Raw genomic sequence first — 13,897 nt, forward strand, 5'->3', positions numbered from 1 at the left:
CCCCTCTGAATTTAAAACACGACTAAAATTATCTACATGTAGCTGTCTGACTGCTAACTGATTTTTCTTTTAAAATTACTTATTTTGATTTATCACAACACCACTACGTAACTTGCACCAAGATCTAGAAACTATCTGAAGGGTGGCAGTAGATCATAACCTTGAAACGGAGTATTCTTGGCTTGTGCCTAGAACAAATACCTGTGATGGGCTATAAATCCCTGAAACAGGAGAAATAAACAGTGTAAACCATGTCTAATTCTAGGCGAGCAATGTGCACGTTACCAAATGTGCTTTCTGGAAACTCCGTTGTTGCATTCTTGAAGCTGCAGGACGAGCTCTGCTTTGGTGAAGACCACCAGCTTTAAGAGCATTGGGCAGGGTGGTTTCCTAGCTGTTCTCTAACAAGAATTTTTCTCTCTTTTGAGGCCTGGTTTCCTAATTTTTGCTCACCTTTGTGTCATCACTGTAGATCACCACACGTGTTCCCCATTGGCTAGTCCAATGTCACCTCATTCTCTATCCTCAAACCCATCTTCGAGGGACTCCTCACCCAGCCGTGACTTTTCTCCTGCTATCGCAAACCTGAAACCACCAATCATCATCCATCGGGCTGGAAAGAAATACGGTTTCACTCTCCGTGCCATTCGCGTCTATATGGGTGACAGTGATATCTACACTGTGCATCACATGGTCTGGGTATGTCTCCACTTTTCTAAACAGAATTCCCCTTGGGTCCAGGAATGCATTTAGCTGGGATTGTAGGATTTTAGCTTTATATAAATTGTAATATAAATATATAAATTTGCCACCCTGTTTTCTTTCTCCTTCTTTGGACCCAAAGCTATCTTTTATTTTGGGTGGGGGAAACCCTTTAAAATAAATAACAGCACTTTGTGTTTTAACTATAGCAATTTTCAAGCCCATCACAGAACCACAGCAACCTTTCTTCTTCCTTTCTTTCTTCCCTGCTTACATGAATCCACTCCTCCCACCTGTATCACATACTTTAAAGCATGTTTCTGTGTACATATCGTCTTTCTCTATATTGGGGTTGTTGCATGAGAGCGAGTTAGAGCTAATTTGTTTGGACCAGTGTTAGTGATTGTAGCCTGCTTTGGATCACTTCATTCTGCTGGGATTTTCCAAGCAGTTGCTTGGAATTGATTACAAGCCTTAAAGCATCACTGCTGCTATGCTGTCTGCCTAGAGATTTAGCTGTTGGCTTAGTTGTGTGCTGTGCTAAAAGGTCTGGTTTCCTTGCCTGTATCTATTCCTTCCCTTTAGTGCTGGTACTTGATCTCCGTGTTCCTTTTTTTCTTAACATGTGTGACTTCTAGGAATGATCCATTCCCTGAAGCAGGGTAATTTGAATTGTGTAGTTAGAGAGAACAGAGGGTAAAGATGGTTTAGTCTTTTCCTTGTATCTGCATGTTCATTAGACAATTTGGACTTCATATATTTTGGTTGTAATTTAATGCTCATTCTTACTTAGAAAAAGAATCTGAAGCTGCATTTTTCCCTTGCACTTCTCTGCTGTCCTTGAAAAATGCTGAATTTACCAAGATACTGCTTGGTAATTTTTTCTGGTTAGAGGGAGAGTTGAAGAGTTCTTGAGCATGAATGTCACCTCACTGTAAAGGAGGTTTCTTTTTTGAACTGTGATGGGAAAAGATCTGACATTGGATAGGTCAATAAAGGATGGAAAATAGAAAAAGAAACTGTTTGGGATTAGATGCAGCATTGGCAACCTAAAGGCATGGCACAGTCTAATTTAAAAGTCTGTTGGCCTTTCTGGGTCCCAGCGTGTACATGGTAGGATGTTGCAGTTGCAATGGCAAAGAAATTGAAAAAGATTAAAGTCTTGCCTGGAAATCAAGAGCATCTAGTTAACATACCCAAGTGCTGAAAAATTTTGGAAGAGTATTTAGTCCCTGGCTTTGGGAGGAGCTGGTCTCTCAATCAGCTTAACTGTCCTGGCTGTCTGCCTTGGATCAGGAGAAGACTGTTAGGAGCTGAGGGAGGAGTAGAAGAGCGCAGATTTTTGTGCTTGGCCGTGCCAGTGAGTGGTTCCTTTCACCCTCTTTTGAAGCAGCTAATGCTGGCTGCAGTGAGAGATGAGCTGGACTGGCTTTGTGTCTGATCTGGCCAGCTATCTCGTACATTCCTCTTCTCAAATCAGTCATCCCCTTCTCATTGGCAGCACGTGGAGGAAGGCGGTCCAGCGAACGAAGCAGGTCTGCGTGAAGGGGATCTGATAACCCATGTCAACGGGGAGCCGGTCAACGGGCTGGTGCACACCGAAGTGGTGGAGCTAATTCTGAAGGTAGGGACCTGGCACTGTTAGATATTGGAAAATAGGTAATATGCAGACTATGAGACAGCTTGTTTAAAACATTGCAGATATCTAATTGGCGTTGTCTGAAATACAAGTATGTACACAGCACCTGGCCTTTGTTTTGCCAAAACTCGTTGCTACAGCTTGATTCCTAAGTCTCCAAAATTGTCTGCATGTAATTTAAGCTGAACTCAGATACTCTGTTTGAGAAATAAGGGCTTGTCAGATACATTTTTATCAGTATTAGAGACAAAGATTAATAAGATTCAAGTATACCTTTCCTCAAACAACACTTTTGAAAAAAAATACCTTAAAAAGTCCAAATTACTTTTATTTTTTGCCTTTAGGCTGTGCTAATGTTATTATCTCTTAATACTGCTTTCTCAAGGATTATTCCCAGTGGTATTTAAAAGCAGCTTTGTAATGGTTGGTCTTAAAATTATCCAGTTAAATGACTTGCGTTTTGGTACCTCCTTCTGAGCTGAATCCATTTATGGAAATAAAACCCAAAGTTTTGGACCGTTCCAATAGACAGAAATCTTTGGGACTGCAAACAAAGGAGAAATCAGGATTTTTTAAAATTGATTTATATATATATTTTAAGATGAGTGAGATGAGACATGCTGTGTGTTGCAGATTCATCATGATAGATGCCTGATATGCTCACACCTGCCATCATTCAGAGCAAGGGGAATAGGATTGGTGACAGAATATCACTTTGTTCAAGCTTCCAAGTATTACGAGTATTAAACTGAGGCATTTGGGATCTCAATGGGAGAGGTCAGATGCTGTGTTCTCTCTGCTCTGGGAAGCTTTACCTACCAGCTGGGATCTGATCTAATCACTTGTGAAAGCCTGACTAAAGAGAGCTCTCTCTCAGCAATTCCTTAATAAATGATAGGTGGAAATGCAAAGAGGGAAATGGAGTTTGACAAAGGATTACAAAATGGCAGTCAGTAATAAACTAGCAGCCTACCTGCTTAGCCTGCAGATTTGCTTCAAAAAGCCATGTTTTCAGCAGTGTCTGTGTCTTGTTTCTGACAGAGTGGAAATAAAGTGTCTATCTCCACTACGCCATTTGAGAACACATCTATAAAAGTTGGACCAGCTCGAAAGGCCAGCTACAAATCCAAGATGGCTCGTAGGAACAAGAAGAGCAAAACTAAGGATGGTCAGGAAAGGTTTGTTTTGTTGTTTCTCTGTGAAAATTAAGCAGTAGCCAGGATAATGTGAGAGAGATCTTGTCAAAGCAACTTGCAGATAATGTATGTATCAGCAGGCACATATTGAGTTTTTTGTTTTCTTTTTGTTTTATTTTTTTTTCTTTAATCGTGTCATAAAATTGACTGAAATATGCCAGTAAAGGTAAATAAATCATTTGGGCTTCTGAACAACTTTTAATACTTTTCCACAGTAAGAAGAAGAGTTCTTTGTTGAGGAAGATCACTAAACAGGCATCACTGCTTCACACTAGCCGTAGTTTATCTTCGCTGAACCGCTCTCTGTCTTCTGGAGAAAGTGTGCCTGGCTCTCCAACCCACAACCTGTCTCCTCGGTCACCTACACAGAGTTACAGATCCACTCCAGAGTCTGTACACTCAGGTAAAAAACAAAACAAAACAAAACAACAAGCAAGCAGAAAAACTTGGGAAAGATTTTTGCATTGATAAATGCATGTGGTAGATCTGGTTTTGGAGTAAAATGACAGCTATGCTGTTGATTACCTTAAGGATGGATGTATTCTCATTTATTTATTCATTTAAAAATGAAGATCCATACATCCTTTTAAAAAAGCAGTTACTGAACAGTAGCATCCTTTTACTTTGATGCAAAAATTACATTGTGAGTTGCAGTAGTTTTGTAGCCATTTGAGACATTTTCTCTATTAGGTCAGAGAAAAGGAATCAAAACAGTGTGGAAAAGTCATATTTGAAAATTGAATTAGCTGACAATAGGGATGTCAGCTTCTTCACCTCACAAGAATAGCATTGGAACACAAGGCTTATTTACTTGCTTTTGTTGTTTTTGAAAAAAAAAACAAACACATTCTGATAGCAGAATATTTCTTGCTTTATTCTGGTGTTGTGACAGTGGTGTGATTTCTCAATCAGAAGCCATGGAATATTATCTCATAATATTACTGCAGTGCTTTGTGATAATATGGCATTTTGTCTTGTGTTTGCATGTCTTATTTTCAGTAATTTGTTTTAATGATGACGTGTAATAATCTTCATGGTATTTTTTTTTTTCATCTCTTTTAAGTTGGTGGCAATTCTTCCCAGAGCAGCTCTCCCAGTTCCAGTGTTCCCAATTCTCCAGCCAGCTCTGGACACATCCGACCCAGCTCTCTGCATGGACTAGCACCAAAGCTTCAAAGACAGTACAGATCTCCAAGGCGCAAGTCTGCAGGAAATATTCCTCTGTCACCACTAGCTCACACTCCATCACCAACCCCACAGTCCACGTCACCGCAACGCTCCCCCTCTCCTTTACCAGGACACTCAGTTGGCAGCTCCAGTATTATTCAGTCTTTCCCAGTAAAACTACACTCCTCTCCACCACTGGTGAGACAAATTTCTCGCCCCAAAAGTGCTGAGCCCCCTAGGTCTCCTTTGCTAAAGAGAGTACAGTCGGCTGAGAAACTAGCTGCCTCGCTGTCCTCTTCGGAGAAGAAGCTGGCTTCCTCACGTAAGCATAGCTTGGATATCTCTCACTCGGAATTTAAGAAGGAGATGCTCCAGAGGGACCCAAGTCTACAGAGTTTACAAGAATCTGTGAATGAAACAACAGGTGGCAAACTTGGGCTAGCGGAAAAAGGAATGTTACAGAAGCCAGGTTCCAGGAAGTTGGGTGCTATTCGACAAGACAGGGTGGAGAGGAGAGAGTCTCTGCAAAAGCAGGAGGCCATCAGAGAGGTAGATTCTTCTGAAGATGAGACAGATGATGGTTCAGAGGATAGTCAGGATGGGAGGAGAATGGACAAGCCGCCTGACAGTGGAGACCAAGGCTCAGATGCTTTTAATGAAGATAGTAAGTTTTCCTCTAAGTTGGAAAGCAAGGATAGTATTGAAGATGATGCCTTTCTACCCGAAGATCCAAAAGGTACAGAAGATTTGCAGAAGGGAAATGTTCAACAAGCCAAGACTGTTTCAGAGCCATTGCAAGTTGGTGTGCACTCTTCCTCATCAGAGGTCCTCCCAAGAACTTCTCCAGAAAATTTAGCTGATTCAGAAAAGCCATTCCTAAGATCAGGAACAACTGTAAAAGAACAGAAATTGGCAGAAAACAAAACCTTTCAGTGTTTAGGTCCAAAAGACAAGCCTTCCGAAGCAATCAGAGATCATAGGGCAACTACTATTACTCAAAAACCAACAGATTTCACAGAAAGTATACCATGCCCATCTATCAAACTCCCTGAACTTGAAAAAAGTGACTCTTCAGGGGCCTCATGTGGTAAACTTGACCTGAAAGACACCCCTCTAACAGAAATCAGTCAGAAAAAACAAGATTCAAAACCTCTGCTAGCACTTTCTTCTTGTTGCACAGCAAGTGTGAGCACTCCTCGCTTGGTGAGTCCTGTGGATCGCAGTGAGAAGGATCACAAGGGCACAATTCAGCCCACAGAACAGCACAGCACCTTATCTCCTTGTCCTGCCAGTGTGAGTGAAACATCCCAAAAAAGTCCTAGCTCTGAAAAGCGACCCAGCTCGTCCCAGGCAGAGAGTGCCTCAACGGCAAGTAAAACGAGTCAGGGCAGCCCAGCAGGTACTGTGTCCTCCACACTGCTCGTCCCCAGTGCTATTGAAAGGGCACTCTCCATGTCTCAATTAATGCCACTAGCTCAGAGTGTCTTGGGCCCTTTGAAGCTCAGCATGCCTGGTTCTGGAGAGGTGGAAAAGAAAAAGGATTTCGCCCACTTGGGTGCTTCCTGTAAAGAAGAGAGAGATTTGAAGCAAAAAAGGCAGGAAGCTTCGCAAACAGGAGCGTGTCAAGAGAAAGCCAAACCACCCAGCACAGACAGTCTGACCACGAGGAGTGGATCCTGCACAGAGTCATTAAACGCAGCAAAACCTTGGGAGGCAACGTGTCCTGTGGTGGCAAAAAAAGAGGCAACTTTTTACAGTGCTAAAGCACCTGAAGTACTGGGAGGTAGCTGCAGAATCACTCCATCGAAGGAGCTGTCGCATGCTCTTGGACAGCCACCTCTGAGAGCCTCTCCTCTGCCAGATGGCAGCACGAGGCCCTGTAAAGAAGGGACTCTCACACAAGCAAAAAGCAAAGAGGTTGGAAGTCAGTTAAAAATACAAGACTTTCCCCTGTCACACGATGGTACTGTAAAGAAAACATAGCAGCATCCCTGGTACACACGGACTGGAGCATTCTGCATTCGGAATAGAGACTGCATGTTTGAATTTTGTAATATACACTAATATAAAATAGAACTTGTGTACATCTATTTTTGGGAGGGTTTTTTTCATACTGTTTTTTGTGTTTTTTCATCCTTGCTATTCTATTTTTGTACACAGTAATGCTTGCTGTTTGAGGTCTCTTTAGAACAGGGTATCTTTAAAACAGGGCTTAGGAAACAGTTTGCTGATTTTTCCCTTCCTGACCTTTTGTTTCGCCTGAGTTTAGGGCTTGTTGTGCTCTTCCTTCCAATTCTGCATTTATTTAAGATCCCCAAAATACTCAACACAAAAAAGGCAGCTTACTTCAAAATCTCTGGTTTTCAAACTTCTTTCAAATGTCTTTGAAATTCACAGGTCTTGAATATTGTCTTTGAATTTACAATCTAGTTTTGTTTGACAAGGAGAAGAAAGTACTCTCTGGTCCACAAGTTCGGGAACAACAAATCTTCAGTGCAAGTAAGGCCTCTTTGTCACTGTGTGCACTCACAGTTCTGCACACATCCATAGAGGATATGAAGAAGGGACTTGGATGGGAGAGGTTGGACAGAGAGATATCCCTGTCTTCTCTTTAAACCAAGTAAAAGTGTTTTTTGTTTGTTTGTTTGTTTGTTTGTTTGTTTTCCCAATCAGAGAAATCTCTAAGCTGTTTTCTTTTGGGAGGGATTGTTTTTATTTCTCCTTTATAGGACACGTGGCAACTTCTCCTTCTGTTTTTAAAATTTTAATGATGTTTTATCTTCCTTTGTCTGGCTTCAATTTGTAACTTGCCTCAGAATAAATGACCCCAGGAAAGGGGCGCCTTGTAGGTGGATTTTAAAGTAGAGAAATTTGTAGTCACGTGTTCTCTAGTATGTCTTGGGCAAAGATATCTCAATGATAAATGACCTTCGGAGACTTTTCCTTCTCTTGGTGAGTCTAAATAGGTAGGGATTTTAAGGTGTTCCTTAACATTTCTGAACTGGGGCTTGGGAAACTCGCTGAGTTTTCCAAATCTGCCCATTTTAAAAACAACCAACCAGAAAACTATGAAGAGTTCTGACTCCTTGAGTTCTGTGGACAAGCTGCAAGCAGACTTCAAAACACATGTGATATTTTAAGGTTTCAGCTGTGATAGCTAGATCATTTCCACTGCAGAGGTCACTTGTTCCCTTAAAAATTACTCTCGGCTCTTAGGTTTAGACATTGCTTTGCTTTAGGTGTGACCGACTCCGGGTACCAGTGCTGTTTGCTGAGGATTAGATACCAATACACCAATAACTGTGACTGGTGATACCTGTAGCACTGTAAGCCATTTCTTCATCCAGTTAAAGGTTACTGTCAATGAACACTCCCGTCATTTGTCCCAGATTGTGCTCAGCTCTTATTCTAGTCTTGTCTGAGTATATCCTCCTGCGGATCACCCGCGCTATCTAGTGTCCTGCTCACCGGCTTTCTCTGTTAGAAGCAGAATGACCGTGCAACAGTATTCCAGGCTAAAACCTGCATCCGTTGGTCTGTTCCATTCTACTGCTGCCTTTTTCATTGTCTTGGCCTTTTCTGAACTTGAAGTTTTGAGTCACTGTCCCTAAATGTAAATATGTTTTTATATAGGAATGTATTTTCTTCATCTCTTTCAACTTGATTTCAGCTTAATCCACAAGTCACAAAAGTCTCTGTAATCTTGCCCTGATTCTTTCTGCATAACCATTTTTCCCCCCATCATATATGTGATTTTTGGCTGCTTGGATTTCATTTCTTCAGTTCTGGACCAATTTTGGTTTGGTTTGAGCTTTTTTTTTTTTTTTAACCATGTTTAAACGAGTGTTTACTCTGTGTGTCTGTGTGAACATGTATGGTGTTGTTAATACACTAGCCAAAGCCTCAAAGCTCCCAGATAACACCTGAATAAATCTTGCTGTGACGGTATTGAGAGCAGGGCCTCGCTGTACTGTCTCTTTGCTCTTTCCTCCTGGAATTCATAGGCTACCTGTGTGCACTCAGCGATTATAAACCCCATTTCCACTTCCCTGTCAGGGGCCTGGGTGCCTCCAGCCTCGCAAAGCCCTTGTGTTGATATCACTGTGCTGATTTGGAGTGGTAGCAAATAAGGAACAGGCTTGGCAGGATCCAGTGCTTGATCTGGCTAATTTTTTCCTTACTGAAACCTCCTAAGAAATTGCTGAGAAGCAACAACGTTCAGTTGGCAGTACAGCATAAAGCAAGGTTCCTGGGAATGATGAGAAATTGATTCAGCATCATAATTCCGTGGCGATTGCGAAGAGAAGGCTCAAGTTTACGTCCAGGGAGCACCTAACCGTGGCCAGATGGACGTCCCCGGATAAATCGAGCAGTGAGTGCAGGGCTGTGTGAGGATGTGCTCCCGGGGGCGTCCACGAAGGGGTCCACATTAAAAAACCTGAAGGGAAACCAAACCACTGCCCTAGCTAAAGGGGTCTTTGCAGCCGGGGTCATTCAAAGCAGCCAGCCCAGGCCGTTAGCTGAAGTGGCCTTAAGGGGGAGCGGCGAGAGCAGGCAGCTGCTGGCTTTCCCTGATCTGTGGTGTACTGTGGCACTTCTGAACCCCTTCCCAGCAGCGTACTTGAGGGTCCTGTCGGACCGAGCCCGGTAAGGGAGCCTAGGTTATGTCTGTGCCAGGTACGTTGGGGGCACAGGGCCTCCTGTGGGACATGCAGGCTGGGAGGTGACCTTCTGAAGGTACCAGCTCCATTAGCTGCTGACTCCCTCTCTTTGCAGCCGGTACCTCCAGTGCTGAATCAGGAAGTTATCCTTTCTTGAGCATAGAAGGATGAGTGGAAACTGTCGTGTCACAGCTTTTGCTGCTTTTGCCTGAACTGGCCAAAGAAGAGGTGAGGTATGTGCTCAGTCGCCTCTTTTGTAGCTAAGGTACAGAAAGTGATCAGTGCAATTTCAAAACCCTGCTTTTTTTGGAAGCCAAAGCCTGACAGCATTACCAGGAAAGCATCCTAGTGAAACCCTGGGTCCCCTGCTCCTCGTCAACCCCGCAGTTCCCCTCCATGTGCCAGGTGCACCACCTTCTCCATCCACCACCTGTCCAACTCCTATTGGGGCACCGTAGCAAAAAGCTTGGGCAGAAAGATTTTTTTTTGGTGAAATTATGATAACAAACCAGGTGGAGACCAGGACTTACTCCTTGCTCTGCCAAGAATTACTCAGATACCTGCTCAGATTGCAAAGTTTGTGTGCTGGGGAGGGGAAGGAGATGTTGGGAACGCTGTCTCCATGCGCACAGGTGCGCCGCGCAGCCTTTCCCTGTGCAGGACGGGGCCCTCAGCCCCGAGCAGAGCAGGCAGCAAGCCGGGAACGTGGCCTCCATACATGACACCGAGTCAGACAGGTGGGAGGAATTCCCTGGTGAATGAGCCGTGCATACAACCGCCAACAAACATCGCTTTCCTGATTGATTTCCCCTCGCAGCTCTCCCCTGCTCCTGCCCCCGGCCAGCGCCTTCCCGCGCTGCCTCATTTCAGTGTTACTTTTCCCTTTGTCTCCTCCTGTTGCGGACTAAGAGAGATGGGTGATATTTATTGTAAATATTAGACGTTAGCATTGTAACGGCCGCTCCCGGGTCCGAATGTCAGAGGCCTTTGGCTGCTAATGTACTACAGAGCGCTTGCTGGGGAAGGGTGGGAGTGACCGGTGGTTTTGGTTGCCACACTTGCATTAAGGTGTGATTTGGAGTATTTTTTATTTTATTTTATTTTTTTCTTCCGAAGAGGGGAGGATAAAGTCTTTCTCTGGTTTTCTCTTACTGGATGTGAAGGATAATTCTGTACTTCTAGTAGAAGATTTGACAGAAGTGTGTGTTTACGTTGTGTTCGATATCATATCCAGGTGGCTGCGAGAGCACCTCCGAAGCGGGGCTCTGCCAAGCCGTGTCACTCAGCACTTAGCTAGATAAGAGGACGTGTGGAATTTCTGTGTTTTTAGAAACTTGAACAATTGCCACATAATAGCGGTGCAATAATTTTTATTCATGTTGTACCTGCATGTCGATGTTCAAATCCTCCCCCAAAATAAATTTTTTTTTTACAGAAGTTCCAACTCGTGGTGCTTTCTTGGTTTCTCACCCAGGGGAGTGGTGGCAGGTCCGGTGTTGGCCTGGATTCGCCCTGCAGCTCCCTCGTGCCCCCAGCTGTTGAGGCTCTCTTGATAAGGCACCACCCCAAACCTTTCCAAAAGCAGCCCTTTGCTTCTGACATCAGCACGTGTGCGCTCTGTGTGAAAAGCCCTTGAAGGCTTGTTCCTGTCCTCAGAAATCAGGAGCTGGGGCCGTGCTGGTGCCAGGAGGATTGGGCTCAGCCTTGCTCCCTGCTCCCGATGCTGCTCATCTCCCAACGGCCGGGCTGCGAGGAGCGACGTGCGCCAAGGCACACCCCAACCCGGGCACTGGCTGCAGCAGGGAGCAGGGCTGCGAAGTGCTCTGCCCTTGTGTGCGTTAAAAACAACAAGAAAAAAAAAAAAAAAAAGAATACATTTTGCTTTGCATTTTTTCCTTCCCCAGGGAGGAAGAGGAGCCATCGGCCGTGGCACAGAGGCAGGAGGTACATGGCGTGTGTACGGGTGCGAGCAGCCGGCTGCTGCCCCAACAAGTGGCACCAACAGCATCCTGCCAGGACACATTAAAACCCATCTCACCTCTGTCCTCTGGAGAGACCCCAGAGAGGGGCCATGATGCTAACGGTGAGATCCCCGAGAGCCCTGGGGTGCCCTTCAGGTGCCACCTCCCTGAGTTCCACCCCCTGTGCCCACCGGTGGCGTGGAGCTGGGACCCATGCCAGGCAATAGGGCCATCCGTGTGGAAAGGGGGACGCGGGCCCGAGGAGCCAAGTTTTGGGGTGAAACCCTCGGGGCTGGCCCCCAGCCGCCCCCGCCTCCATCCCGTGCCAGTGGGCTTTGGGTTTTAAACGCTGATTAGGGCTGACCTCATATTTCAGAGCTTACTTCATCGTCACTAATGAGGGATTAGGAATGTTAAGCTAATTAGCGCTCAGCAAACGAAGGCTCAGGCAGTCTTCTCAGCCTGACACGCTGTCAGCGAACCAGTTACGGGGTGATTGTCACCAAGTGCTCGGAGGGGCTGCCTCACGCTGCACGGCGGCAGGGACCGGGGGTGGCCGAGGTGACAGAGCCCGTGGCCCCAGGGCCCTGCCCGCTGCTGGCATGGTAGAGCCAGAGATGTTAAAAAAAAAAAAAAGACAAAATTTGGTGTATTTCACCTGGCTTCCTCTGGAAACAGCCTGACCCCACGCCTGCATCGTTTGAGGCTGCAGCTGAGCTCGTGGTGCTGGGCGAGGTGCAGCAGGAGGGAAGATGCTCGCTGTCTCCGGGTGTTTTCTTTGCTTCAACGCCGGATCCGGCCCCATGCTTACAGCCAGGTCCCTGCTGCCCCTTGCTGGGGCTGTTCTGCCCCCCCAGGGCTAAAAATAAGCAAAAGGCAGAGGATAACCAGTGCCTAAATATACCCGCTCTGCAATTAGCCCTGGCGACGGCCTCGCAGTCACGTCCGTCTGCCCGCTAATCCCGTGGGCGCTTGGTGGCTGAGGCTGCCCCAAACCTCCCCCTGCTGAGCTCGGCCATGGCTGCGTCCCCGGGGTCTCATCTGGGGGCTTATTTCCTTCAGGGGTCCTTGGAAGGAGGCCACGCATCCGGCCAGGCTGGGAATAGGTCTGGGTTTGACAAACCCCGTTAATCCTACAGGGGAAGGGTTCTGGGAAAGAGAGCCCGGGGTCACGGGCTGCAGGAGGTTACAGCCCCCGTTAGCAGAGGCTGCCCCCGGCCTCTAAGCCCCGAGCCCGTGCTGTGTCCCGGGGCTGGTGCCAATAGTGGGATTGGTGCTGGGACCCTCTTGGCCGGAGCAGGATCAGCCGTGGTGTCCCGGCTGCGAGTTTTGGCCCCGTGGGCAGACACCTGCAGCAGGAGTGGGTTGTGCTGGCGCTGCCGGCCCCTCGGAGGCCGTTTGAGCGGCTTCCATCGTCCCCAAGAAAAACAGAGCGCGTGCCTTCTGCAAACAGGGCTGCATTAAAAGCCCATTTCCTCCCCGTCCCCATCCCCTCTTCCACACGCAGCCGCTTTGACGGCTTTGGGAAGGAGAAGATTAAAAAGTCCTTTTAACGTTGTCCAGCCCCTGGAGCCGGCAGGGTTTGGGGCTCAGCGCCGCCACTTCCCTGCTGGGGATGCTCCTCCTGGGTGCTCTGTGCCATATCCCAGACCTGTGGCACCTCCAACCTTGGGGCGAGCAGCTCAGCGCTCCCCGGGGAGCACCTGCAGGCGAGGAGCATCCTCTACACCCCGCATGTCCCCATCCCTCAGGGAAAGGCTCTGTTTCCCCTCAGGTGCTCCCCTGGGAGGGCCAGGGCTTGGCTGTGACCCCGCGATGGGCTCCAGCTGGCCGGGGCTGACACGGGCGCACGGAGCTCGCTGGAGCCCAGAGCATTTTTTCGGCAGCTGCGCTGCAAGAGGGCCCCGGCCAAAGGCAACATCCGTCAGGCCAGGAGGAGGAGGAGGAGCGGCAGCAGCAGCGGGTTTATTCCCTTGGCCGCCAGCTCCAGCGCTGACTCCCTTTCTCCACGTCTCCTCCCATTCCTGCTGGCGGCGGCGCAGCCTCGCTTCCTGCCGGAAAATATTTGGGCTGTGGGCAGCGAGCTTCACCCCGCCGGGGGGTTCCCACATGTGTCCCACACCCCGTGGGTGGGTTTAGGGGGGACCCGGTGCTGGTGGCTCGAGCCTTTGGGGTGAAGGAGCTCTGCCCCCCTCCCCGCCCCGCGCTCTGAGCATCCACAACCCCAGAGCAGCTCCAGCTCCTGTCCCAGCGGCAAGAAATTCCTTCTAGAAATTGCAAACACCAAAGAAAATTATACCTTGAAACAGGAAGAAAAAAAAAAAACAAGTGTGACATGGGGAAGGAAGAAAAAAACACCCCAACCCCAGTGCCCTGCGCCCGGGATCAAAGCCCCGTGCCGTCTGGAAGCGCTCCGACAGGAACATGCCCGGCTCTATTTGCCCAAGCGGCGGCACTGAACGGCCGCTTTGTTCCCGGGCTCGTCCTCGCCTTCTCCTCCCCGGCTCCGTCCCCACGGGGGCCGATTTCGCCATCGGGTGCAGGTGCCAGGGCGGGGGTCCCGGCCCCCCG

The 13,897-nt window shown here is 47.4% G+C and overlaps 1 protein-coding gene across 9 annotated transcripts in view; it reads left to right on the top strand.

Moving 5' to 3' along the window:
- The window catches only part of MAST2 (microtubule associated serine/threonine kinase 2), a 189,458-nt gene extending 178,649 nt beyond the window's left edge, over positions 1-10,809 (top strand). For all 9 annotated transcript variants that reach the window (XM_084528012.1, XM_084528013.1, XM_084528014.1 and 6 more), the window contains 5 exons: positions 473-699; positions 2,204-2,326; positions 3,383-3,519; positions 3,753-3,940; positions 4,601-10,809. In XM_084528012.1, the coding sequence (XP_084384138.1) occupies positions 473-699; positions 2,204-2,326; positions 3,383-3,519; positions 3,753-3,940; positions 4,601-6,687 (2,762 nt within the window). In that variant the 3' untranslated portion in view covers positions 6,688-10,809. The remainder of the gene's footprint in view (positions 1-472; positions 700-2,203; positions 2,327-3,382; positions 3,520-3,752; positions 3,941-4,600) is intronic.
- Positions 10,810-13,897: the final 3,088 nt, after the last annotated feature.

This window comes from Aythya ferina (genome assembly GCF_964211825.1).
Source record: "Aythya ferina genome assembly, chromosome: 8".
In the NCBI taxonomy this organism is placed as follows: domain Eukaryota; kingdom Metazoa; phylum Chordata; class Aves; order Anseriformes; family Anatidae; genus Aythya; species Aythya ferina.